The 25,475-nt window shown below is 43.6% G+C and overlaps 1 protein-coding gene across 3 annotated transcripts in view; it reads left to right on the plus strand.

Moving 5' to 3' along the window:
* The window catches only part of prdm10 (PR domain containing 10), a 187,255-nt gene that overhangs the window by 61,554 nt on the left and 100,226 nt on the right, over window positions 1-25,475 (plus strand). For all 3 annotated transcript variants that reach the window (XM_070894241.1, XM_070894243.1, XM_070894242.1), the window contains exon 9: window positions 266-338. In XM_070894241.1, coding sequence (XP_070750342.1) covers window positions 266-338 — 73 coding nt within the window. The remainder of the gene's footprint in view (window positions 1-265; window positions 339-25,475) is intronic.

Consider the following 25,475-nt stretch of genomic DNA (forward strand, 5'->3'; position numbering starts at 1 on the left):
CAGGGAAGTTGACGAGAGGAAAAAAAATAATGTGAGCTAAATCCAGGAATCTAAAGGACAAAACAATAATAGGGGCTATGCCATTGGTTGTTGCAGATATGAAGTTGAAATACTTGCTTTAATAATGAAGAGGAGATGTATTGAAGAAGGGGAATGCAGACGACTGCTGTGAAACTCATGGGGTGGTGGTGACCATTAAGGCGGACTGTGTTTCTCTGAGCGTTGCTGTCTTTCTCTAAGCGTTGCTGTGTGTGTGTGGTTGCAGGTGTGGTATGCAGCATCATATGCAGACTTTGTGGAGCAGAGGATCCATGATATCTCCGAGGAGGAACGGAAAGGTGAGTGACTGCTTCTATAATACAAATTGTAGGGTGAGCAAGCAGTGTCCTCTGTGCTAGTATAGCTTCACACTGCTCTAGTTGAAGAAAAGAGCTGACATTGAAACGTAGGAACAGGAGTAAGTCATTCAACCACTTGAGCCTGTTCAATGAGATTATGGTAATCTAACTCAATATACGCGCCTTTACCACCTATCCCTTAATACCTTTGGTTAACAAAAAGCTATTAATCTCCGATTTATAATTAACAATTGATCGAGAATCAATTGCCGTCTGCGGAAGAGAGTTCCAAACTTCTACCAGCTTTTGTGTAGAAGTATTACCTAATTTCACTTCTGAATTTTGAGAATTACTCTAATTTTTAGACTATGCACCCTAGTCCTAGAATCCGCAACCAGCAGAAATAGTTTCTCTCTTATCACTAGGCAAACTAATGGGACTAAAGGCAGTCAAGTGCACTGGACCTGATGGCTTGCATCCTAGGGTCTTAGAAGAGGTGGCTGGAGAGATAGTGGATGCATTGGTTCCAAAATTTCCTGGATTCTGGAGAGGTCCCAGTGAACTGGGAAATCTCAAAGGTAACGTCCTTATTTAAGAAAGGAGAGAGACAAAAAGCAGGAAACTATAGACCAGTTAGCCTAACATCTGTCTTTGGGAAAATGCTGGAGTCCATTATTAAGGAAGTAGTAGCTGGAATTTAGAAAATCATAATGCAGTCAAGCAGAGTCAGTATGATTTTATGAAAGGGAAATCATGTTTGACAAATTTGCTGGAGTTCTTTGAGGATGTAACGAGCAGGATGGATAAAGAGGAACCAGTAGATGTTGTGTATTTGGATTTCCAGAAAGCATTCGATAAGGTGCCACATAAAAGGTTACTGCAAGATAAGAGCTCACGGGGTTGGGGGTAATATATATTAGCATGGATAGAGGATTGGCTAACATACAGAAAACAGAGAATCGGGATAAATGAGTCATTTTCAAGTTGGCAAACTGTAACTAGTGTGGTGCCACAGGGATCAGTGCTGGGGCTTCAACTATTTATAATTTATATTAATGACTTGGATGAAGGGACCGAGTGTAATATAGCCAAATTTACTGCTGATACTAAGATAAGTGGGAAAGCAAGTTGTGAGGAGGATGCAAAGAATCTAAAAAGGGATATAGATTGGCTAAGTGAGTGGGCAAAAATTTGGCAGATAGAGTATAATGTGGGATAATGTGAGGTTATCCACTTTGGTAGGAAAAATTAAAAAGCAAATTATTATTTAAATGGGGAGAGATTATAAAATGCTTCAGTACAGAGAGATCTGTAGGTCCTTGTACATGAAACACAAAAAGTTAGCATGCAGGTACAGCAAGTAATTAGGAAGGCAAATGGAATGGTGCCCTTTATTGCAAGGGAGATGGAGTATAAAAGTAGGGAAGTCCTGCTACAACTGTACAGGGTGTTGGTAAGACCACATCTGGAGTACTGCGTACAGTTTTGGTCTCCTTATTTAAGGAAGGATATACTTGCATTGAAGGCATTTCAGAGAAGGTTCACGAGGTTGATTCCTGAGATGAAGGGGTTGTCTTATGAAGAAAGGTTCAGTAGGTTGGGCCTGTACTCATTGGAGTTTAGAAGACTGAGATGTAATCTTATTGAAACGTATAAGATTCTGAGGGGACTTGACAGGGTAGATGCAGGGAGGATGTTTCCCCTTGTTTGGGAATCTAGAACGAGGGGTCATTTTTTCAGAATAAGGTGCCATCCATTTAAAACAGAAATGAAGAGGAATTTCTTCTCTGAGGGTCGTGAATCTTTGGAATTCTCTACCCCAGAGAGCTGTGGAGGCTGGGTCATTGAATATATTTAAGGTGGAGATAGACAGATTTTTGCATGATGAGGGAGTCAAGGGTTATGGGGAGCGGGCAGGGAAGTGGAGTTGAGGCCAGGATCAGAGAAGCCATGATCTTATTGAATGGTGGAGCAGGCTCGAGGGGCCAAATGGTCTACTCCTGCTCCTATTTCTTATGTTCTACCCTATCTGTTCCCCTTAATATCCTGAAACCTTCGATCAGATCACTCATTAACCACCTAAATTCTCGGGAATAATTTGTGTAATCTCTCCTCATAACTCAATCCTTGAAGTCAGGCTATTGCATCTTCAAAGGCCAAAGGCACTTTACTTTTGAAGTGCAGTCACTGTTGTTTTGCAGACAAACGTGGCAGCCATTTTGCACATAGCAAGGTCCAACAAACAGCAACTGTAATGTTGGTTCACGGATAAATATTGGCCAGCAGCACCTTGTATACCACTATAGGATCCTTTACTTCAGCCTGAGCAGGCAGATGGGGCCTCTGTTTAACGTCTCGTCTGCAGAATGGCATCTCTGACAGTGCAGCACTTCCTCAGTTCTGCATTGAAGTAACCGCCTACATTATGTGCTTCCAGCAGTGAATCTTGAACCTACGACCTGACTCAGAGGTGAAAATGCTACCACTGAGCCAGATTGACAATTCAAAGTTCAGGATTTGTTGCTGTTTTCATCAGGTAAGACTATAATTCCCCGGCTTATCCCTTTCTCCTTTCTTGGAAAGGGTGCAACATTTGTCACCCTCGTCTTTTGGCACAGTTCCTGTTGCCAATTATATTTGTAGCATTATGGTTAGTGCCTCTACTATCTTCTCACCAACCTCCCTCAGTATTCCTGGATCCTGGGCCCGGGGAACTTGTTCTCTAAATTTAATTACATTTGTTTTAAACACCATGTCCTTTTGAATATTTGTCTCCAGTTCTGGCTCTTTCACACTCACCTCAAGTGCTCCTAGAGCTTCACCTTCCTCTCTAACAACAAACGGAGGCCAAATGCATACTGCGCCCCTTTTCTATTCCCTTTATGGTGATGGGGAAACCATGAAATCATGGGCTAGTCAATCTTTCTTCAGTTGTGAAACTGCTTGGGTCTGTAATACAGGGTGAAATTACTCAGTGCTGTAATAGAAACAGGAGCTAATCACGACAAGTCAGCACGGATTTCAAAAAAGCTGGTCGTATTTAACCAATCTTTAAGGAAATAACAGGAGAGAGAAAAGAAGTTTGAATGGTTTAAATGGATTTTCAAAAATCATGTGATAAGGTACCACACAGGAGAGATAGTTGGAGGCAGAAGTCAAAGGGAAGGGGTAATAGCAAGTTTCTCAATGAAAATATGTGGTGAGTGGTGCTCCTATTCACTACATGCACAAATGTTCTGGATTTACAAGGAAAATAGGTGCAGGAGTAGGCCATTCGGCCCTTCAAGCCTGAGAGAACAATGTTGAAATTTGTTAACAATGCCAAATTGTTAGGCATGATAAACTATGACTAAGCTTGTGAAAGGCTGCAGGAGGCCATAGACAGGCTTGCGGCAGGTGAAGAAAATACCAATGAATACATTTTGGAAGTAAGAATCGGGAAGGGAAATCCACAGTAAATGATAAAAGAAAGAACTTAAATTAATATTGCATCTTATCCCATCCGAATGATGGCACAAAATGTTTACAATGAGTGGATTACTTTTGGGACGCATCATTTGTGCTATGTTGCCTTTTTCAGTAGCCAATTTGTACATAGTCAAGTGCCATAAATAGTCTCCTCAAGCAATGAATGAGTGACCAGGTAATCTGTATGAGGAAACTCAAACATGGAGAAAGACTGGAAAAATGAGGACTGCTTTCATTTAGAACAGAGAGTAAGGGGTGATTTTATAGAACTGGTTAAAATTATACAGATAGAGTAGATCGAAACAGACTGTTTCCAGTGATTCAGAGGTCTAGAATGAAGGGACATAGATATCGGATGAAATATAAGAGCTTCAGGACAGATAGCAGGAGAAATCTTTTTTCGCACTGGGCTGCAAAGCTGTGGAGTGCACGACCAGAGTTGGTGACTGAAGCAGAGACAGTGTTAACATTTTGCAATAGGTTAGGTTGGTGGTTGAAGGAAAGGGAAATGACAGGATCTGGAAATGGAGAAGGCACTATTGCTTGGGTGAAGAATAAACACCAACATGGACTGGTTGGAATGAATGGTCTCTATCTGTGTGTGTCTTTTCTATGTAATTTTATGAATGAGAGTGAGCAGGAGGGTTAGACTAGCTGGCTTGTGGAGAAAACTCCGGCACAGACTTGATGGTTTTGTGGGCCTTTTCTGTGCTTGTACATTCGATGATTCTGTGGCTGCCAGTTTTATTATCCTTCCTTTCTTTTGCTTCCCTTCTGTATTTTTTTTTCTCACTTCTCTATATTTATTCGATGACAGAGGATGGGACGATCTTGGATCTAGCTTTGAGGCGATGAAGGTTGAACAGGTTCCCATTGGTTCTATAGTTTAGTTTCACTCCAGCGGGGAGCTTGTTGCGAGTGAGATGGAGCATTGCAGCAAGGAAGATTGACGAGCGTTGGCGTGATGATGCAGCCTTGCTTGACCCCGTTCCGGACATGGATTGGGTCTGCGGTGGATCCGTTGGTCAGGATTACGGCTTGCATGTCATCGTGGAGCAGGCGGAGGATGGTGACAAATGTTTGGGGGCAGCCGAAACGGAGGAGGACGCTCCATCGTCACTCATGGTTGAGTGTCAAAGGCCTTTGTGACGTCAAAGAAGGCCATGTACAAGAGTTGGTGCTGTTCCCTGCATTTCTCTTGTAGTTTTTGTGCGGTGAAGATCGTATCCGTTGTACCCCGTAGTGGATGGAATCCGCCTTGTGACTCTGGGAGGAGCTCTTCAGCCACAGGGAGAAGACTGTTAAGATCGAAGCACTGACCACACTTGATCAGCTCCTTTGGGCGGACCACATCATCCGCATGCCCGATACGAGACTCCCAAAGCAAGGGCTCTACTCGGAACTCCGACACGGCAAGCGACCCCCAGGTGGGCGGAAGAAATGTTTCAAGGACACTCTCAAAGCCTCCTTGATTAAGTGCAACATCCCCACTGGCACCTGGGAATCCCTGGCCCAAGACCACCCAAAATGGAGGAAGAGCATCCAGGAGGGCGATGAGCACCTCGAAAGCAAGCACAGGCAGCGGAAGGAGCGTGCGTCAAATGAGAGTCCCCACCCACCCCTTCCTTCAGTGACTGTTCCATCTGTGACAGAGACTGTTCAGTGACCTGAGAACTCACTTTAGGAGTGGAAGCAAGATTTCCTTGATTTCGAAGGACTGCCTTTGATGATGATTTATTATATGGCACTTTTAAAGCCTCATTTTTGTACTAAGCTCTATATTTATTCACGGAATCCCTGCCTTTGACAAATGCTTTACTCCTCGTCCGAATGTATTTCCTTTGCACCTTACTCATCTTGGATTTCAATATCTCCCATTGCTGGTCCACGGTTTGATCTGGCATTTTTTTAATCATTTAATCTGGTTTGTTCTTTTATTCTGCTGAAATTCAGCGCACATCCAGCCAAACACCTTATATTTTGAACTTCTCTTATTCTTTATCTATTTTCAATGTGGCTCTAGGTGATGGTAAAACCTTGTGTGTTCTCTTAACTTCTAATTACTGGTTCTGTTTCACTACCGAGAACCAGTTTGAGCACTGCATCCTTATTATTGGATTACAGAATCAATCCTGGATACATTCTAAGAACCCCTCCACATTCTGCCACAAATCTTTGTCCAATCCCAGTCGACTGTAGGATGGCTGAAGTCCCCTATTAATACCGTTGATCCTGCAAACTTCTCTAAATTGCCTTCTAATCTCTTCCTCGATTTCTTTCACATAATTTGATGGTCTGTAATAAATTCCCAAATGGTAACAGAAAGGGAAAATGTGCACACTAAGGGGAAAGAGCAGGGGAGTGGGACTACTTGACAGCTCTTTCAAGGCGCAGGCACGATGGGCCAAATGGCCTCCTTCTGTCGAAGATTCTATTTAATTCTCAGTCTTCAACTAATTTCCAGTCCAGCCTCTTAAGAATTGTGACTCTGCCCACCCAACTAGCTTTAATCCCCTCCCATGTTGCCAATCTAATGCGATAAATCAGTATACTATTCTCTTTACTCGCACTACTCAGATGATCATTCATCAGAGCCAGACCTTCAGACTCTGCTTTGGGCAAGGAAAGGAAGAACGGAAGATAGGTTAAGGAGGAGGAGAGGTCGTTCGGACCATTAAAGATCAAATATTGGATCTGTTGGATCTAGAGGTCTTTCCGCCTCTCACTCTTCCTCCACAGATAAAGAGCATTCAAATCTAACAGAGTTCTCTCAGGATCTTCCACAGATGCATCAATTCCTGAAGGAGATTGTGATCAGCATTGTCTGGCTTCAGTGATCGATACACATGAAAAACCTGTCCTGATTGTGTAGCTGGGACAAGTATGATCTCCTGATCCCATGTTGCAAAAGCCCAAGTGCCCATGTCACAGGGTCCGGTAGCTTTTCCCCAGCTGAAAAAAGCTTGTTCTCTTCCTCATGTTGCATTTCTTGTTCAATAATTGGAAGAAACCTCTGGTTTCTTTTCAGTAAAGTCCTTGCAACCTTTCATATTCCCAACTAGCAAGTCTGGTTTTATTTCAGGATTTTCTTGGGAAAATCGGTTGTGTGCATGGGCTGATGAATCTCCTTAAGAATCAACATAAACGATGCTTTCTTTATTAGGACAGGATCGTTATTGGTCTGATTACAGGCTCAACATGATGGTGTGGCCTCACTGTGTAATGTGTTGGCCAACTGTACAGTTGGGACACCATGCCAGATGTTTTAAATACTGTTGAATATATCAGTTTATTCACCATTGCTGATGGGCACAATTGATGCATAAAATGCTCATTGGGAAAACATGATACAGCTGCCAGGTCCATTTGTCTTGGGTTTTCCAAATGCACCATGAAGAGCATTTAACCTAATACCGTATGCTATATTAAAACCAAAAGCTTGCTCAAGGTGCTGGCGAATGGAACTCTTTCCATTTCAGGTACGCAATGTTAGCATCAAGCTCTCCCAAGTCAGGTGCAGCACAGCCAGATGCAGGGTAAAGCTTCCTTAACTTTGCCCCTGCAATAGTCGAGAAGATCACCTCCTGCTGCATCATATTTTAATACCTCTGATAAGGTGTTGCTTAACGGGCTTAAAATTGAAGCATGCAGTTTGAGAGAATGGATAGGCAATTGGTTAAAGGACAAGAAATGGATAGTAGCGGTTAAGGATGTTTTACACACTGGAGGCTGTAACAATGTTTTCCCAGACTTACTGGAACAGTTACTCAATGTATATATGTGTAAATGATCTGGACTTGAGTATTGGGGTGCAATATCAATATTTGCAGCCAATGCAAAAATGGGGAGCATAAAAATGACAATATAGGATCCCAGGGTTTATCAACAGTTATACATCCCTTTCTGGCGTAAAGACACAAAAGGAAAAGTGGCCTGACCATGGCTAACAAAAGAAATTAAGGATCATCATCATAGGCAGTCCCTCGGAATCGAGGAAGACTTGCTTCCACTCCTAAAGTGAGTCCTTTGGTGGCTGAACAGTCTAATACGAGAGCCACAGACATTCGTTGGGGTAGGGAGGGGTGGGACTGGTTTGCCGCATGCTCCTTCCGCTGCCTGTGCCTGACCTCGTCACGCTGCCATCGTTGAGATTCGAAGAGCTCAACGCCCGCCCGGATGCACTTTCTCCACCTAGGGTGGTCTTCGGCCAGGGTCTCCCAGGTGTCAGTGGTGATGTCGCACTTTACCAGGAAGGCTCTGAGGGTGTCCTTGTAACGTTTCCGCTGCCCACCTTTGGCTCATTTGCCGTGAAGGAGCTCCACATAGAGCAATTGCTTAGGGAGCCTCGTGTCTGGCATGCAAACTATGTGGCTTGCAGAGTGTGGTCAGTGCTTCAGGATGTTAGCCTGGGCGAGGACATTGATGTTGGTGCGCGTGTCCTCTCGGGATTTGCAGGATCTTGCGGAGACATTCTTGGTAATTTATCTCCAGCGACTTGAGGTGTTTTCTGTATGTTGTCCATGCCTCTGATCCATACAGGAGGGCGGGTATTACTACAGCCCTGTAGACCATGAGCTTGGTGGTAGATTTGAGGGCCTGGTCTTCGAACACACTTCCTCAGGCGGCCAAAGGCTGCACTGGCGCATGTTGAATCTCCGCATCAATGTCTGCCTTTGTTGATCAAAGGCTCCCGAGGTATGGGAAGTGGTCCACATTGTCGCGGGCCGTGGCGTGGATCTTGACAACTGGGGGGCAGTGCTGTGCGGTGAGGACAGGCTGGTGGAGGACCTTTGTCTTAAGGATGTTAAGCGTAAGGCCCATGCTTTCATATGCCTCGGGGAATACATTGACTGTATCCTGGAATTCAGCCTCAGAATGTGCGCAGACGCAGGCGTCGTCCGCGTACTGTAGCTCAACGACAGAGGTTGGGGTGATCTTGGACCTGGCCTGAAGGCTTCCCACTGGTTCTGTAGTTTAGTTCCACTCCAGTGGGGAGCTTGTTGACTGTGAGGTGGAGCATGGCAGCGAGGAAGATTGAGAAGAGAGTTGGGGCGATGACGTAGCCCTGTTTGACCCCGGTCCGTCCGTGGATTGGGTCTGTAATGGAACTGCTGGTAAGGATCGCGGCCTGCATGTCGTCGTGGAGCAGGCGAAAGATGTTGACAAACTTTTAGGGACATCCAAAACGGGGGAGGACGCTCCATAAGCCCTCACGGTTGACAGTGTCAAAGGCCTTTGTAAGATCGAAAAAGGCCATGTATAAGGGCTGGCGCTGCTCCCTGCATTTTTCCTGCAGCTGTTGTGCTGCAAAGATCATGTCCGTTGTGCCCCCTAGGGGAAGAAATCCGCACTGTGATTGCGGGAGGAGTTCCTCGGCCACAGGGAGAAGACGGTTGAGGAGAACTCCAGTGACAACCTTCCCAGTGGCTGATAGGGAGATTCCCCTGTAGTTGCCGCAGTCGGACTTGTCCCCTTTTTAAAGATGCTCACGATCACTGCGTTTCTGAGATCTCCCGGCATGCTCTCCTCCCTCCAAATGAGAGAGATGAGGTCATGTATCCGCGCCAACAGCACCTCTCCGCCATACTTCAATGCCTCAGCAGGCATTCGATCTGCATCCGTAGCCTTGTTATTCTTGAGCTGTTTTATGGCTTTCCCTACCTCGTGCAACGTTGAGGTTTCACTGAGGTGGTGGCGGGTTGCATGCTGCGGGATGGAGTTGAGAACATTCGAGTCAAAGGCAGAGTCTCAATTGAGGAGATCTTCAAAGTGCTCCTTCCAGCGGGTTCTGACAGCCTCGGTGTCCTTGATGAGCGTTTCCCCGTTCTTGGCCAGCAGTGGGGCGGGGCTTTGGGAGTTTGGATCGTAAGTGGCCTTGACTGCAATGAAGAATCCTCGCACGTCGTGGCTGTCGGCCAGTTGTTGTATCTCCTGTGCTTTCTCCATTTACCATCTGTTCTTTAGGTCCCGGGTTTTTTGTTGGACCTCAGCCTTGAGCAGTCTGTAACGTTGCTTTGCAGCTCCCGAGTTGGGTTGTTGCTTGAGGCTCAGAAATGCTCTGCGCTTACGATCTATTAGTTCTTGGATCTCCTGATCATTTTCATCAAACCAGTCCTGGTGTTTTCTGGTTGAGTAACCAAGTGCCTCTTCACAGGCACTGGTTATGGAGACCTGGAGGACAGACCAAGCGCTGTGAGCATTCAGCATCTCGGGGTCATCAAGGCACGCCAGATTAGCTGTGAGGCGCTGGCTGTATGGGCTCTCTTAGCTGGGTCTTTAAGTGCCCCGGCATTAACTTTTTTGCGGCACTGCTTCTGCTGTCCCCTCTGCTTTGGGGCTATGATTATATTGATGATGGATCTGATTAGGCGGTGGTCCGTCCAGCAGTCGTCCGCTCCTGTCATGGCGCGGGTGATGCGCACATCCTTACGATCCCTGGCTCGAACGATAACATAGTCGAGCAGGTGCCAGTGTTTGGAGCGAGAGTGTTGCCACAATGCCTTGTATTTGTCCCTCTGGCGGAACTGGGTGTTGGTAATGAGGAGTTCGTATTCTAGATATTTTGTCAGGAGTAGGGTACCGCTGGAGTTGGCTTTCCCTACCCCTTCTCTGCCAATCACGCCTCCCCAGAGGGCTGTGTCTTTGCTGACCCTGACATTAAAGTCACCTAGGAGGATCAATTTGTCGCCCGTGGGGACGCGGGACAGGGATGTCTCGAGGTTGGAATAAAAACCCTTTTCTAATTAAGGATAGTATTAGATCCAAAGAGGAGTTATACAAAGTTGCCAGAAAAGCCTGAGGATTGGGAGCAGTTTAGAATTCAGCAAAAAAGGACCAAGATATTGATTAAGAGGGGAAATATATAGTATGAGAGTAAACTTGCAAGGAACATAACAACCGACTGCAAAAGTTTCTGCAAGAACATAAAAAGAAAATTATTAGTGAAGACAAACGTAGGTCCTTCGCAGACAGAAACGGGAGAATTTGTAATGGGGAACAAGGAAATGGCAGAACAATTAAATAAATACTTCGGTTCTGCCTTCACGGAAGAGGACACAAATAATGTCCCAGAAATGCTAGGGAACCAAGGGTCTAGTGAGCAAGAAGAATTAAAGGAAATAATTATTAGTAAGCAAATAGTGTTGGAGAAACTAGTGGGACTGAAGGCCGATAAATCCCCAGGCCCTGATGATCTGCATCCCAGAGTACTAAAAGGGGTAGCCATGGAAATAGTAGATGCATTGTCATCTTCCAAAATTCTATAGATTATGGAACAGTTCCTGCAGATTGGAGGGTGGCAAATGTAACCCCACTATTTAAAAAAGGAGGGAGAGAGAAAACAGGGAACTCCAGACCGGTTAACCTGACATCAGTAGTCGGGAAAATGCTAGAGTCTATTATAAAGGATGTGATAACGGCACACTTAGATAATATCAACGGGATTAGACAAAGTCAACATGGATTTATGAAAGGAAAATCATGTTTGACAAACCAACTGTAGTTTTTTGAGGATGTAACTGATAGAATAGATAAGGGAGAACCAGTGGATGTAGTGTATTTGGATTTTCAGAAGGCCTTTGATAAAGTCCCACATAAGAGGTTAGTGTGCAAAGTTAAAGCACATAAGATTGGGGGTAATGTATTGGCATGAATTGAAAATTGGTTAACTGACAGGAAAAAGAGTAGGAATAAATGGGTCTTTTTCGGGGTGGCGGGCAGTGACTAGTAGGGTACCACAGGGATCAGTGTTTGTCTCCAGCTATTCACAATATATATAAATTATTTGGATGAGGGAATCAAATGTAATATTTCCAAGTTTGCTGACGACACAAAACTAGGTGGGATTGTGAGTTGTGAGGAGGATGCAAAGATGCTGCAAGGCAACTTAGATGGGTTGAGTGAGTGGGCAAACACATGGCAGATGCAGTATAATGTGGATAAATGTGAAGTTATCCACTTTGGTAGGAAAAACATAAGGACAATATTATTTAAATGGTGATGGCTTGAGAAGTGTAAATGTACAGAGGGACCGGAGTGTCCTTGTACACCAGTCATTGAAAGCAAACATGCAGGTGCAGCAAGCAGTTAAGAAGGCAAATGGTGTGTTGGCCTTCATTGCAAGAAGATTTGAATACAGGAGCAAGGATGTCTTACTACAGTTATACAGGGCCTTGGTGAGACCGCACCTGGAGTATTGTGTGCAGTTTTGGTCGCCTTACCTCAGAAAGGATATACTTGCCATAGAGGGAGTGCAGCAAAGGTTTACCAGACTGATTCTTGGAATGGCAGGACTGTCTTATGAGGAGAGATTAGGTATACTTGGCCTGTATTCACTAGAGTTTAGAAGAATGAGAGGGGCTTTCATTGAAACGTATAAAATTCAGAAGGAGTTAGATAGACTGGATGCAGGGAGGATGTTTCCCCTGGCTGGGAAGTCGAGAACAAGGAATCACAGTTTCAGGATACGGGGTCGGAAATTTAGGACTGAGATGTGGAGAAATGTTTTCACTCAGAGGGTGGTGAACCTGTGGAATTCTCTACCACAGGAGGCTGTGGAGGCCAAGTCACTGAATATATTTAAGAAGGAGATAGATAGATTTCAAGAAACAAAAGGCATCAAGGGGTATGGGGAAAAAGCAGGCATATGGTGTTGAGATAGAGGATCAGCCTTGATAGTATTGAATGGCGGTGCAGACTCGAAGGGCTGAATGGCTGACTACTGCTCCTATTTTCTATGTTTCTAATAGAGTATAAAAGCCAAGAAGTAACACTAAACCTAGACAAATCATTGGCAGCTTTAGGCTCCTTACTTTAGAAAGGGTGTCGAGACCATGGAGAGGGTACAGAGGATACTCTAAGATCATCACAGGGATGAGAGGCTTTCGTTATATCGAGAGACGAGAAAAGCTAGGACTCATCGGTTAAAGCAAAGAAGGTTAGGAGGAGATTTGATGGAGGTGTTCAAAATGATGGGCTGGTTATGATGAGATAAATAGGGGAAAGCTATTTCCACTGGTCAGTGAATCGGTAACTACAGGGCCTGAATTTAATATAATCACTAAGAGAATGAAGAGAGGGTTGCAGAATTTTTATGCAGAGAGTTATTAAAACTTGGAATACCCTACCTGTAGTTTTGGGGGTCCTTCCAGTTCTTCGCTCAGAGATATTTTCCATTTGGTTTTACACTGTAGTTGTGGTTATGCTGAAAGACGACTGGTGCAGACTGGAACTATGGTACACATTTCTGAATGAACAGAATTTGTCTGTCTGGGGCGTCTCCGTGACAGGTTCATTGTCGTTTTGCTAACTCAAGAGTTTTCTCCCTTGGCTTATATAATATTCAATAGCGATCGATGCCAATGTGTCCTCAGCGCAAGATCATTTCTAAAGCTACTTACTTCCAAGGCCTCTCAGCTCCACACCAAGCCTGTGAGTACTCAGCAACGTCCAACAGAGAGCAGCCCAATCAGCGAGTCCTCACAGGGCTGGCTGTCTTTCTGGTGCCTTTTATTACTGTTTGGTTTTGACTTCACTGATACGGGACATGGAACTGGGTTAATGCTCACCTTTTATCTCTAGGACCTCGCTTCAAACTTTGCCCAGACCCAAGAGATAAAAGTCTTTATTTGCTGGCTGCAATGGCTTTATGCAAAAATAAACAGGGCAATCCTAATCCAGTTTCTATTCGGCATAGGCCTGCTGCACATAACTGTCTCTAATCTGGCATTAATTGGCACTCTCATTCAGAGGCTGCAGAATGGTTAAAATCACAGATTTTTTATAGCAATGGAGGCCATTCAGTCCATCTGTCAACATTATTCATACTTTTGTCCCAAATCCCTGACCTTTCGCCAACCCCTTTTAATTTTGTCTTGTTCAATTATTTATCCATTCTCCCTGTAAAAGCGATAATGGACTCTGTTCCCCCACACCTCCAGGGTCTCTAAATGTTCCTAGATCTATACTATGGATGGAAATGGTTCTTCTCAACACCCTATTCTCCCTCCGAGATACTGAAACAGTCCTCCTTAGAAGAGGATTTTGCGAAAGCTGCGTTTTTCTGAGAATATGTGTTGGGGTCATGACCTTTTAATCCCTTCTGATTATCATTCTTCCCGCAACAGTCACAGGTGGGTTTCCACCATGGAAGGGAGTCAGATTTCAGAGACTGATCAGCCTCGAAGGATGGCAGAATGCTTTGCATAAAGGGTTCAACTCCCTAAACAGACCCATTCATAAGTGCTGCTTCCTGCAGAGGGAATGGCTGACCAACGTAGCCAGTGGGTCTATGTACAAGGAATCACTAGACTCTTACTCCAGCCTGCAAGGGGAGGAGGATCACAGCAACCAAAGCTTTTCTCCAAGCTTCATTCTTCGGGGGCCCCAACCGCGGAGCCCTTACTCTAGATCTCGCATATGTTACAGCAAGTAACTTTCATGAGATTTCTCGTGCCTTCCTGAATATGGCGTGCTTTGAGTTCTGGGGTGATATTTGTTAGATATGCATCGTGTTCACAAAATAGATTGAGGTCACAGAATCCGCTGGCTGTTGCTGGAACATTGTATAATATCCCAGCTGCTGTTTTCCTTCTGAAGATGGGCAATCTACCATGCAAGGGTTAAACCGGAGTTCCCCAAACAGCTCCAAATGCATGGATACACTTGCACAACAAACATGCTTACAAGTATTTATGCTCAGACGATTCCACAGAGATAGACAGGCACTTAAACTGGTTAACATCCCCATTGCACTCGCCTGTTGTGGCTTTTTGAGGAACATGTACAACTTGCTGTGGGCAGCAGCCCATACCTTGGACTCCAGGGCAAGATTGTAGCTTTTGACATTGTTATGCAGAATTGCATGGTTACATCTAGCATTAATCCCAACTGCAGCAGCCACTGTTTGATGGGAAAGATATCTTTGCTGGATCAATTGAGGAATTGCCAGAAGCAACAGAAAATCATAGGAACAGTTTCAAGAATAGCCAAGAAAAAGCAAGACGCCCTCGTAAAATTGCTGCTCAGTTAGCACCATGGCACCTCCTGAGGTTTTCAAGGTCTATACGCAAGAATGGCGCAAAGCATGACCCACCCTTCCCTGGCTTCACAGCAAATTACTGTCTGGAAAAGTTCAAAATGGTCAAACTGCCTCAGATTATTCAGCAGGTATGCCTCGAGCTGGCCGGCCAACGCGGACATGATGGGTCGAAATGGCTTCCTTCTGTGCTGCAAATTTCTTTGTAAATTTCGAGAGGATTGGTGATAATAGACAGACAGAAAAGATACCAACTCCCATGGGTCTGTCATTCAGCATTTCTGAGCTTCAGTTCCTCTCAGAAGAGAAGCCAATATTGCATTAGAATGCAGAAACGTTCCAATTGATCACTTGCTATTGAAAGGTAAATGTGTTAGAATTGAGCCTCCCTCTAACAGACAACTTGTTCAGTTCATGCAGGGCATCCACTCATAAGGCTTCTAATACAAGATGCAATGGTTTTTAACAAAGTAAGTTAGTTGAATTCAGTGTAATGTCCCTCACATTCTGGAATACATTTAACTTTTTCAGAGTCTGCTATAAAGCCAGCTGTATTCACATTCATACCGTGGCTGTTTTGGTGTTTCATGACCCCTTTGTGTTTGGTTTATTGATTGATCACCCATTGTTGTTCTAAACAGATTAAGTCAAATATTATGTCTCATTTAGCCTTCACAGGATCTTAACTGTGAACCTTAATCTAATTCTTCACAAGTCAATGTATCTGCTGTTTGATCCTCTTTGTTCTTAAGTTTGTTTCTTGTTGGAGAGTTGATATCATGATGCAGATGCTTGTAGACCCTGAGTTACAGATGGGGCTTTTCATTTTCTGTGCCCACCATTTATTGCCCCACTAAAGTGAAGTGGAAAACACTGGCCATTGTTATGTACAAAACAATCTTGGGAAATGCAATGGCTGTTGCTTTGCTATGGTCTAAAGACAGAAGGCAAAGCAGTTATTGTGATATCTTCTTACTACATCACTAACAAACACACTACACACGCAATGGCTCCATACAGAAAACTGTCATCCTGTGACCTTGCTGCATGATCCTTTATTATTTACATCAGTAATTGCAGTACATCAGTAGTCCATTAGGTGGAGCAGTATTCCACTAGGGAAGCTCTATTACACTTCTCCCTCCTTATTGAAGAAGTAACCATAACAAAATAATCATATATAACTTGCATGGTTTTCACAACAAAAGATACAAACTTATTTTTCCATATTTACAAATCAAACTTAACCACTGGTTTTCTGTTTCTAAGAGGATGCCTTCGCTCTCAGAACAGAACTTTCCAAACTTGTTTTAGGATAGACTCATTCTGGGCTGAGCCTGAGGAGAGTTTGTCTCCAAAGGCAACCCTTGATCTACATTTGGTCTCTACAACCTCAGACTGTTTGTCTGCCTGACTCGGACTTAAATTCTGACTTTCTCGTAGACTTGTTTCTTGTACATCTGATGTAGGATTTGCTACTGGTACTCTCCCTCATCAGCATCATCATCATCGGCAGTCCATCGGAGTCGAGGATGACCTGCTTCCACACTAAAAATGAGTTCTCAGGTGACTGAAGAGTCCGATGCGGGACCTACAGTCTCTGTCACAGGTGGGGCAGACTGTGGTTGAAGGAACGGGTAGGTGGGTTGCCTTGGTTGCTGCGCGTTCCTTCCACTGTCGATGCTTGACTTCAGCTTGCTCTGGGCGAAGAGACTCTGTGTTCAGCGCCTTCCCAGATGCTTTTCCTCCATTTTGGGCAGTCTTGGGCCATGGACTTCCAGGTGTCGATGGGGATGTTACATTTTTTCAATGAGGCTTTGAAGGTGTCCTTGAAACATTTCCTCTGCCCACCTGGGGCTCGCTTGCCGTGTCGGAGCTCCAAGTAGAGCGCATGTTTTAGGAGTCTCGTGTCAGGCATGCGGATGATGTGGCCTGTCTATTTGTACTCTACTTGTAAAAAGACTATCTGACTCAGAAATAATCGAATCATTCCAACTTTCAACCCTTTCCACATCTGTAGGTAAAATATATGATCAAACATCTTGATCAAATATGTGCAAGGGCAACATATCTTCACCACTCCTCTTCCTGGTAACCACTTTAACCATTTATGGTGATGGTTCTTCACTCTCACCTTCTGATTCAATTTCACACTTTTCTCTCTTACTCGACCTCTTTCATGATTCTCTTTTGTCTTAATTGTTTCTCTTCAACTGACTCTGCCAAGTTCGGCTTTAACAACGAGAACCTAGTTCGTGGCTGACGCTCGAGAAACATCTCTGCTGGTGTTCTACCAGTAGTTGTATAAGGAGTATTATGATAAGTAATCAGAAAATTTGCCAGTTTGTGGTCGAACGACAACTGCCATTTCTTTGGATTTGGATGCAACATTTGCTTGATGAGAGCACATTTTACAAATTGTACTGTGCACTCTGCTGAACTATTTGAAGCAAGGTGGTATGGTGGAACTTTGGTATGTTTCACACCGTTCTGCTCATGAACTGTGCAAATTCTTCAGAACAAAATTGTGGCCCATTCTCAGATACAATTTCTTCTGGGAGGCCATATGAAGAAAATTGTACAATTTTTAGTTATTTTCTGCAATTGAAACACCTCTACCCACTTCGAATGACTATCAATCACAATGAACAACTATTGTCCTTCTAGCTCAACAACGTCTACATGTAATTTTTGCCACACCCTGGGAGGCCTTTTCGATGGCTGTAATGATACTGATGGTGGTTTCTTACTCACCGATTGAATGTTGTACACTGACTAACGATTGTCTCTATATCTCTATCTAAACCTGGCCACCGTAAGTAACTGCGTGCAAAACTCTTGGTCAAGCACATTCCCATGTGCTGGTCATGAAGATCTCCTAATAATTTGGACCTGAACTTATTTGGAATAACTACTCTTGCACCCCACATAATACAATCTTTATCGACTGATAATTCATTCCTACGAACGAAGTATGGATGAATATCTTTCTCTGATTCCTGGTTTAGCCAGCCATTTGCTATGTAATCATACACCTTTGACATAACTGGGTCACGTTTGGTTGCTCTACCAATCTCTTCAGCTGTGACTGGCAGTTTATCAATGTATAAAAAATAGAACACTTATACTTTAGAGATAATGTTCTCAGTTTCTAGTCTTTTGAGTTCTTGCTCAACTTTCTCTGAGTGTATATGCTAGGGGATGTGGCTTGCAGTAAGCTTGTCTTGTATCCTTCTGTACTCTGACACTCACCTTGAAGTCTTGGATCGGACTGCCTGTTTCGCAGAACACCTTCGGATACTGCTTGATGACATCATTTTTCAATGCAAATTTCGTTTCCACACGAGAAATCTACCGAATCAAGGCCGGCTTCTCTCCTGCCACGACTGTGAGAGGCAATCTCTGAAACTGATCCTTGTATTTCACTGATATGGTGATACGTCCTACATTAGGGATTTGCTCTCCTGTGGAAAATCACACAACTTGTCGAGATATAGCGATTCCGGTACTGCGCTCACAGATGCACCAGTGTCAATTTCCATGGGTATCTTGGTTCCTGCAATGTCTGCTTGGATGACTGTACATCGCGAATCGCTGTTAGATACCCTCGTGCTCCTGATTTCATGTATCTCCAGAACCTCCTCGTCCTGTTGCTTCTCTTCAATGCTATGTAGTGTCTGGCAATTTCTACTTCTAGCATTGAAAGTCGGTTTTCTCTTCAGTTGGCATGGCTTCGCAAGATGCCCGGTTTTCTTATAAAAGAAACGCACTGCCTTCACATATAGACAGCGTTGAGCAATGTGTTGTCCCAGGCACCGATAATACAACTTCAATGTGCTGTTGGCCAGTTGCTGAGGCTTTGGGGCCCAACTGCCTTTTACTTTTAACCTGCAGATGATGCATCTTGGTTGTCTTGACGACTGGAAATAGCACAAAATTCTCGGGATTATTGGTCGACCATATCCAGCGACATAGCTGTCTGACAAATTAAATCAAAAGCCAAGTTAGGGGTTGTCAACAACTTTCTCTGATTGCTTCATTTTTTATCCCACGAACAAAGCGGTCACACAGTGCTTGGTCCTGAAAGTTTCCGAAGTGACAGTGAATGGATAGCTTTTTTTATCGTGACAATGTACTCACTGATACCCTCGTCAGTTAATTGATCTCATGTTCCAAAATGATTACTTCCAGCAATTTCCAGGAGCCCAGGACTGTAGTGCTGTTCTAACTTTGTGATTGATGGTTGCTAGATAAGCATCTTATAAAATCAGATCAGTCATGATCTTATTGAATGGCGGAGGAGGCTCGAGGGGTCAAATGGCCTCCTGCTCCTATTGCTCATGTTCTTATGTATAACTTGGTTATAATCTCATTCAGTGGCGTGTCCTTTGGCTTGATGAGAACAAGCACACTTGAGGCCTACTTCAGTCAAGAAAATAGCCCGTTTCTTTTCTAAAATCGCTGGTTATGGTTTTCATCGGGGACTTCAATGATACTATTCGCGGTGAAAACATTTCCAGCCACTCCACATAGGCTCAAAGTCTCTCGGTCACGATGGAACGCACCCTATTATTCCCATAGGCGCGGCTATCTGGACTCTGGCAAGTTCTTGAAACTTACCTTGGAGTTTCAGCTGTTCTGCAAAACAAAGAACCTCTCAAAGTCTCTCTGTTAGTAGGCAGGAAAATCCACCAACAAAACTTTCAGCTAGGGAATGCAGAAATCCTGTTCTCATCACCAAAGTGTGATCTTCTTATGACATCACTAACAAACACACTACACGCACAATGGCTCCATGCAGAAAACTGTCATGATGTAACCTTGCCACAAGATCCTTTATTATTTACATCAGTAGTTGCAGTACATCAGTGGTCCGTTAGGTGGAGCAGTAGTTCACTCTGGGGAGCTCATTACAGTTATCAAATAATAGATAGATAAATGAATGATTGAGTGCAATTGGCATTTTTAATATCCCATAGGCAGGAATTCTGGGAGTAGGTTCTATGGCTGAATCCTGGGTACCTCTACAGGATTTAGAGGTTGGAAGAATGGGCAGACAAGTGACAGATGAAACTTAATGTGTGAGGTGATGCCTTTTGGCAGAAGGGATAGGGAGAGACAATATAGACCTAATGACACAGTTCTAAAGAGTGTGCAGGGCCAGAGGGACCTCGGGGTTCATGTTCATAGATATTTGAAGGTGGCAGGATATATTGAGAGAGTAGTTAGCAAAGTATATGGGATCCTGGGCTTCATAAATAGAGATTTTGAGTACAAAAGCAGGGAAGTTATGCCGTACTTTTATAAAGCTCTGTTTCGGCCACAACTGGAGTATTGCGTCCAGTTCTGGTCACCACAAGTTAGGAAGGATGTGAAGGTCTTTGAGAGGGTGCAGAGGAGATTTACCAGAATGGTTCCAGGGATGACAGAATTTAGCTACAAGGTTAGGTTGGAGAAGCTGGGGTTGTTCTCCTTGGAGCAAAAGAGGTTGAGGGTAGCTTTGATAGAGGTGTACAAGATTATGACTGGTTGAGATAAGGCAGACCAAGAAAAGCTGTTCCTATTATCTGATGGTACAAGGAGTAGGAGAATCGGATTTCAGGTTTTGGGCAAGAGATACGGGGCGGCGGGGTGGGTGATGTGGAGTATTACAAAGATACTCAACATGGTCTGTTTCGGAGAAAAGAATTGTTTATCATAAATTACTTGATCGAGGGAGAGACAGCTTCTCCACGAGTTCAGTAACTCGGTGACCCAAACCAGCCGTTCTCGCCGAGCAGCTTCGGAGCTGTTATTTTTATACATTCAAAATACATACAAAATCATGAAGCATAGGCGCGGAAGTTTTCCATTGGTTGTTTCCCCTAACACGGCACAAGTCCTCGCCTAGTTACAACAATTTCATTAGTACATATAATTTCATGATGTCACTTCAGTGCGCCTCTTACCTGATTAGTTATGTACTACATCATTATTTTTAAAGAACTTGTTCCCAGACCTATGTGTCCTTGATTAATGACAGACAAACTGGAGTGTTTCAATCTTCCTTTGTATTATTATTTCGTACCATGCTATGTGAACCACCCGTTCCCACAGCTTGCCTCCCCACGATAAGCCTGCTTTTCCATCATACACTACACTCCTGAGAATTACAAGCTTAGCCACAATACTTTAAGAAATACTAATGATTTTAACCCCTTCAATCCCCCCTTTGGTCATATGGCTACGCTAACCCAACGTGACCAATTATTCACCTTGTCTGAGTCATGTGTACTCCGCCCCGGTTTCAGTGATCAGGCGATAGGTTGAGAGCACCCACAAATCATATCAGGTATTCATTCTGCAGCAATTTGACCAGTTCCCTAGCGTGTAGCTTTGCTTGGGTATACCTCGTCTCGTTTATTATACTTGTTTCATAACATCACAAACCAACTCGAGATCTGTACTGCTACTAGTATATGTGACAGGATCCTTATCCACAGATGTGTTTCAACGTTCATTCCCCAATTCCATAATCTCAAGTACCAAGGCGGGTTTTTCAGGTTATCCTTTTATTTCACTTTCTTTGCCTTTAACCTTTAGCTCATAATATCTTTTAATGTTATTTCTTAATGGTCCTTTGAGCTCGGTTAAATCTTCAGGTAACGGGAATTGGTGGCGCTTGCTCTCCCATGTAATCATCAATATTTTGCTTAATCTTATCGTTTATATTTAATGTAATTGTCTCCTGGCGTGTAGAACGCCATGCGTGCTCTTCCCACCACCACCGACACTCTGGGAGTAAAGCAAAAGTCAGGCATCGTAATGTTACAAATCAAGCCTCCGTAATCGTAAGTTCCCAAGCTAGTTACCACACAATATTCTCCTTGTCCTTGATAGACGTAATGTGTGGGTTCGGTTCGGGCAGGGCTTATTCCAATGACACATTTTTCCGTAGTATTATCAAACCCGCAGCTATCCTTGCTCCCGTCTCCCACTGGGTGAGGGCATATAGTTAGGCTTCCTTCTCTGGGCACCCGGATAAAGATATTCCCCTTATCTTTCCATTCTCTTTGATCGCATACTGGTCCATCGCAGATGTACTCTTCCCCCTTGTATTATCCCTATGTTTTCAACTTCATTTTGAGGATACGGGTATGAGCCTTGGTTTATTACGGGGATCACTAGTATTATCCCTACCATAGGGGTTTGTATCTCCTTACATCCTCCTGTAACCGCATACACCCTAGTCATTCCTTTCAGGGTGCAGGCCTCTAATGGCCCAGTGTGCTGTGCCATTTCTTTCAACTGGGTGCTATTTATCCAACCTGGAACTCGCCCGGTTTGTATCTCATCTACATTGTGTCTCACCTAACCAATCATCCCTCTCATGACATGCATCTCTTTTCCTGTCCTCAGCATTGTCCTCTCGTTCCTGCTTATTTAGCTTGTTAATTGTTCGTGCATGGCCTTCCAGTGATCAGCCATGATCTAATGATCAGCCATGATCTTATTGAATGGTGGTGCAGGCTCGAAGGGCCGAATGGCCTACTCCTGCACCTATTTTCTATGTTTCTATACCCTCTAGCAGTATTTTGGATGTTTTTAGATCCTAACTCTGAAGATTCTATCCCTATCCCGGCCTGTTTCATCATTAAGTCCTCCATCGTTCCCCTCAAATTATCTACTCCTGCTTGGATCGCCCGTATATCTAGTGCATTTACTAGAGGTGTCCCTGTACTTACTCCCTGTACTTAATATGTCATTCCCTATAGATCTCCTCTGTCTTCCTCCTTTGTGTCTCAGCTGCTTGTGATACTCCCTTGCTACTGATGTGTCACTAGCTTTTCTCAGGATTGTGTCTAGTGTGTACAACGCTTTAGTCTTGGGCTAAACTTTTCTGGCAGGTATAGGTCTGTTAAATTTATGATCACAGGTAACATTTCATGCTGCACATTGTCAAATAACATTCCCTCCGATCTCGTCACCAACCCGCCGGGCGGGCCTTCAGTAAGGAGGGGGCAAGTAATTGGTGGTTGTGTTGTTGGTCCTGGGGTCATGACTACAGGGTTTTACCAATTAATCTTCGCTGCTGGACCTGAACACTTTCTCTCTTCCTGACATATGACCCATTCTATCGCTTTTAACGAGGACGGCTCTAAGACCATGTCCCTGTCTGGGTCCAGACAATGTACTATTACTTCTGTTCTGTTTAACTACCACACGCTTTCCCGAGATTAATTCCATTAGTTTACAATATTCAGGTAACATTTTGTTACCCACTCATCTTGTGGCTTCAAGATAAACGCTCCTGACACTTGGATGCTGCCCCCTAGGGGCTGCTTTACGTAGTTGTTTTATCCTCCGGTGTGGGTATCTGCTTCTGGGCCCCCTAGGGGCAGCCTTGTAGCTTGTCCTTGTAGAATCATAAGGGCGGTGGTGATCGCATTTATATATAGTCTGTTGGTAAAACACATCCTGGATATTCCAGGTTTGTAGTTAGATTCTTACCATTTCTACTTCTACCGGATCATTTGCACTGTTTCCCCGGACATGTGACCTTTCTCACATTCATTTCATTATGGCAAGTACCCCTAGTATTGCAAATATTAATCCTAGTCCCCCGAAAAGTCCATTTATCAATGCATCCCTCCATTCCGTATTTTAAGGAGTAGATTACCGCGTGTATCTTGGGTTCCGCCATCAGCCGTACCCTTGTATTCTTTCAGCTGGGACCAATGTTTCTGTCGGCCCCCACCTTTCATATTTATACACACACATGTGTCACCAATGATTAATACATCATACGGTCCACTCCAACGTGGGGCGAATCCAGGTTTTCCTGGTAATTCCCTTCCCATTACCTTCGCTCCAACCTCTCCCTTTATCTTCATCCTCTTCCCTTTGTGTATCTCTTACTTCCTGCCACATCACTTTCAGCTGCTTACTCAATTCTATCACATACTTCCTGATTCTATCTCGTAATGGTCCTAATTCTGCCCCTTCTGTAACTATCCCTCGGGTAACTTCATTGCTCATCCAGTCATTAGCTCATAGTGGGTTAATCCTGTCATTCGATTTGGTGTAACTTCATTAGTATCGTGGGTAGTAATTCTGGCCAGGTTTGTCTGGTTTCCTGTATTCAAAAACAAGTGATAGTTTATAAACTATCTCAACATACAAGTGCTCGCAATTCAAATTCTCGCAAATCATTTCCAAGGCTACTTCCATATCTTATCGTCTCCCCGAAACGGCATTTCTGTCTCATCAGAGAAAATGGCATTTTTAGACTGTCTCCAAACTTTTTAGTTTTTTTTTCCGAAACTGTTTAGTATTATTTCTTTTTTTAAAAAAGTTTCCAAACCCAAGATTTTCCAATACAACCAAAATGTTTATCAAGGAGAATCACCTAAAATATCTCAAAATCCCAATTCAAATACTGTACTGCCAATCTTTTATTTAAATTTCTTTTACTGAGCGAGAAGCTTTCCCGTCATTTAAAATAAGATTGTACACACAGGAAAATGAGGGCAGTGCTTCCCCCAACCTATAGCCTCGAGAAACTCACACAGGCTTTTAAAAAAAAAAAGGCATTAAGTATCTTTCAACCCAATGTAATCAATTTTTAAGTTTCCTTTTGACAAGTAAGTGAGTGTGTCGGAATTTTTAAAAAACGAGACCACGCATTTTTTTTTACTGTAATCCAATTAGAACTTCCAAATTTCTCGGCACAAGAGCTGAAGCTTCTGTGTCGGTTCTATTTTCTCTCTTTTTAAATTTTTTTAGCAAGGCTGAAGTTTTTATCTGTTATTAAACAAACCCATCCTTTGTGCATTTCATCGCTCCATAAATCATCATCGAAATAAATCCACACCTGCGTTTCTAACTTAAAATGTAATTCAATTCTAGGTAAACAATGAATATTTTAACACTCAATTTATTCATACTTTCATAAAACTTCCCACATCCATGATAAAAGGGTTAACCAGCTAGCTTCTGCACAGAAGTGGGTGGAGCTTAAACAAACATAACAGACACTTTATTTTAAAGACAGATATTCACACCAACTTTTCATTCAACAAAGCATCTTTTCTCTTTCTTTTATTAGTTTTTTTTCAACAACTTATTTTCTGGCTCCCTTGTTTTTTCTCGTCAATCTCTGTCCCAACCGTCCGGTGGGAGTCATTCCCAAACTACTCACTTCTACTCTTAACCTCCGTAATTGTAGGCGCTGACTTATTACCATTAATCCTGCTTTGGCTGTTTTCTTATTTTTCTATTTCTCCCACCATAATTTCTGTTTGGCCGGCTCTATTTTAGGATCCCACCCGTCACTTAACGTAGTCATTATTAATTTCTTATAGTCATCTGCAGAGTATCTACTCAGCGACCCATTTGGTCCCCAGTCCAACAGATCCTTGCATGCCATCTCATGTTGGAGCACGTCTACCTCTCCACCGGATTCTGTGAACGTCTCCAAGCCCTTGAACACCTTTAACATCTGGCCGGGCTAACAATATTGATTGCCTCCCTAATCTGGTCCTCAAATCTAGAGTTTGTAACCACTACCGGTTTCTCACTTTGGTTTATATAGAGTGACGGATATACAACACATTTAAATTACCCCCAAGTCTTTTACACCGCGACAGACCCTT

This window comes from Pristiophorus japonicus, chromosome 11 (genome assembly GCF_044704955.1).
Source record: "Pristiophorus japonicus isolate sPriJap1 chromosome 11, sPriJap1.hap1, whole genome shotgun sequence".
NCBI lineage: Eukaryota > Metazoa > Chordata > Chondrichthyes > Pristiophoridae > Pristiophorus > Pristiophorus japonicus.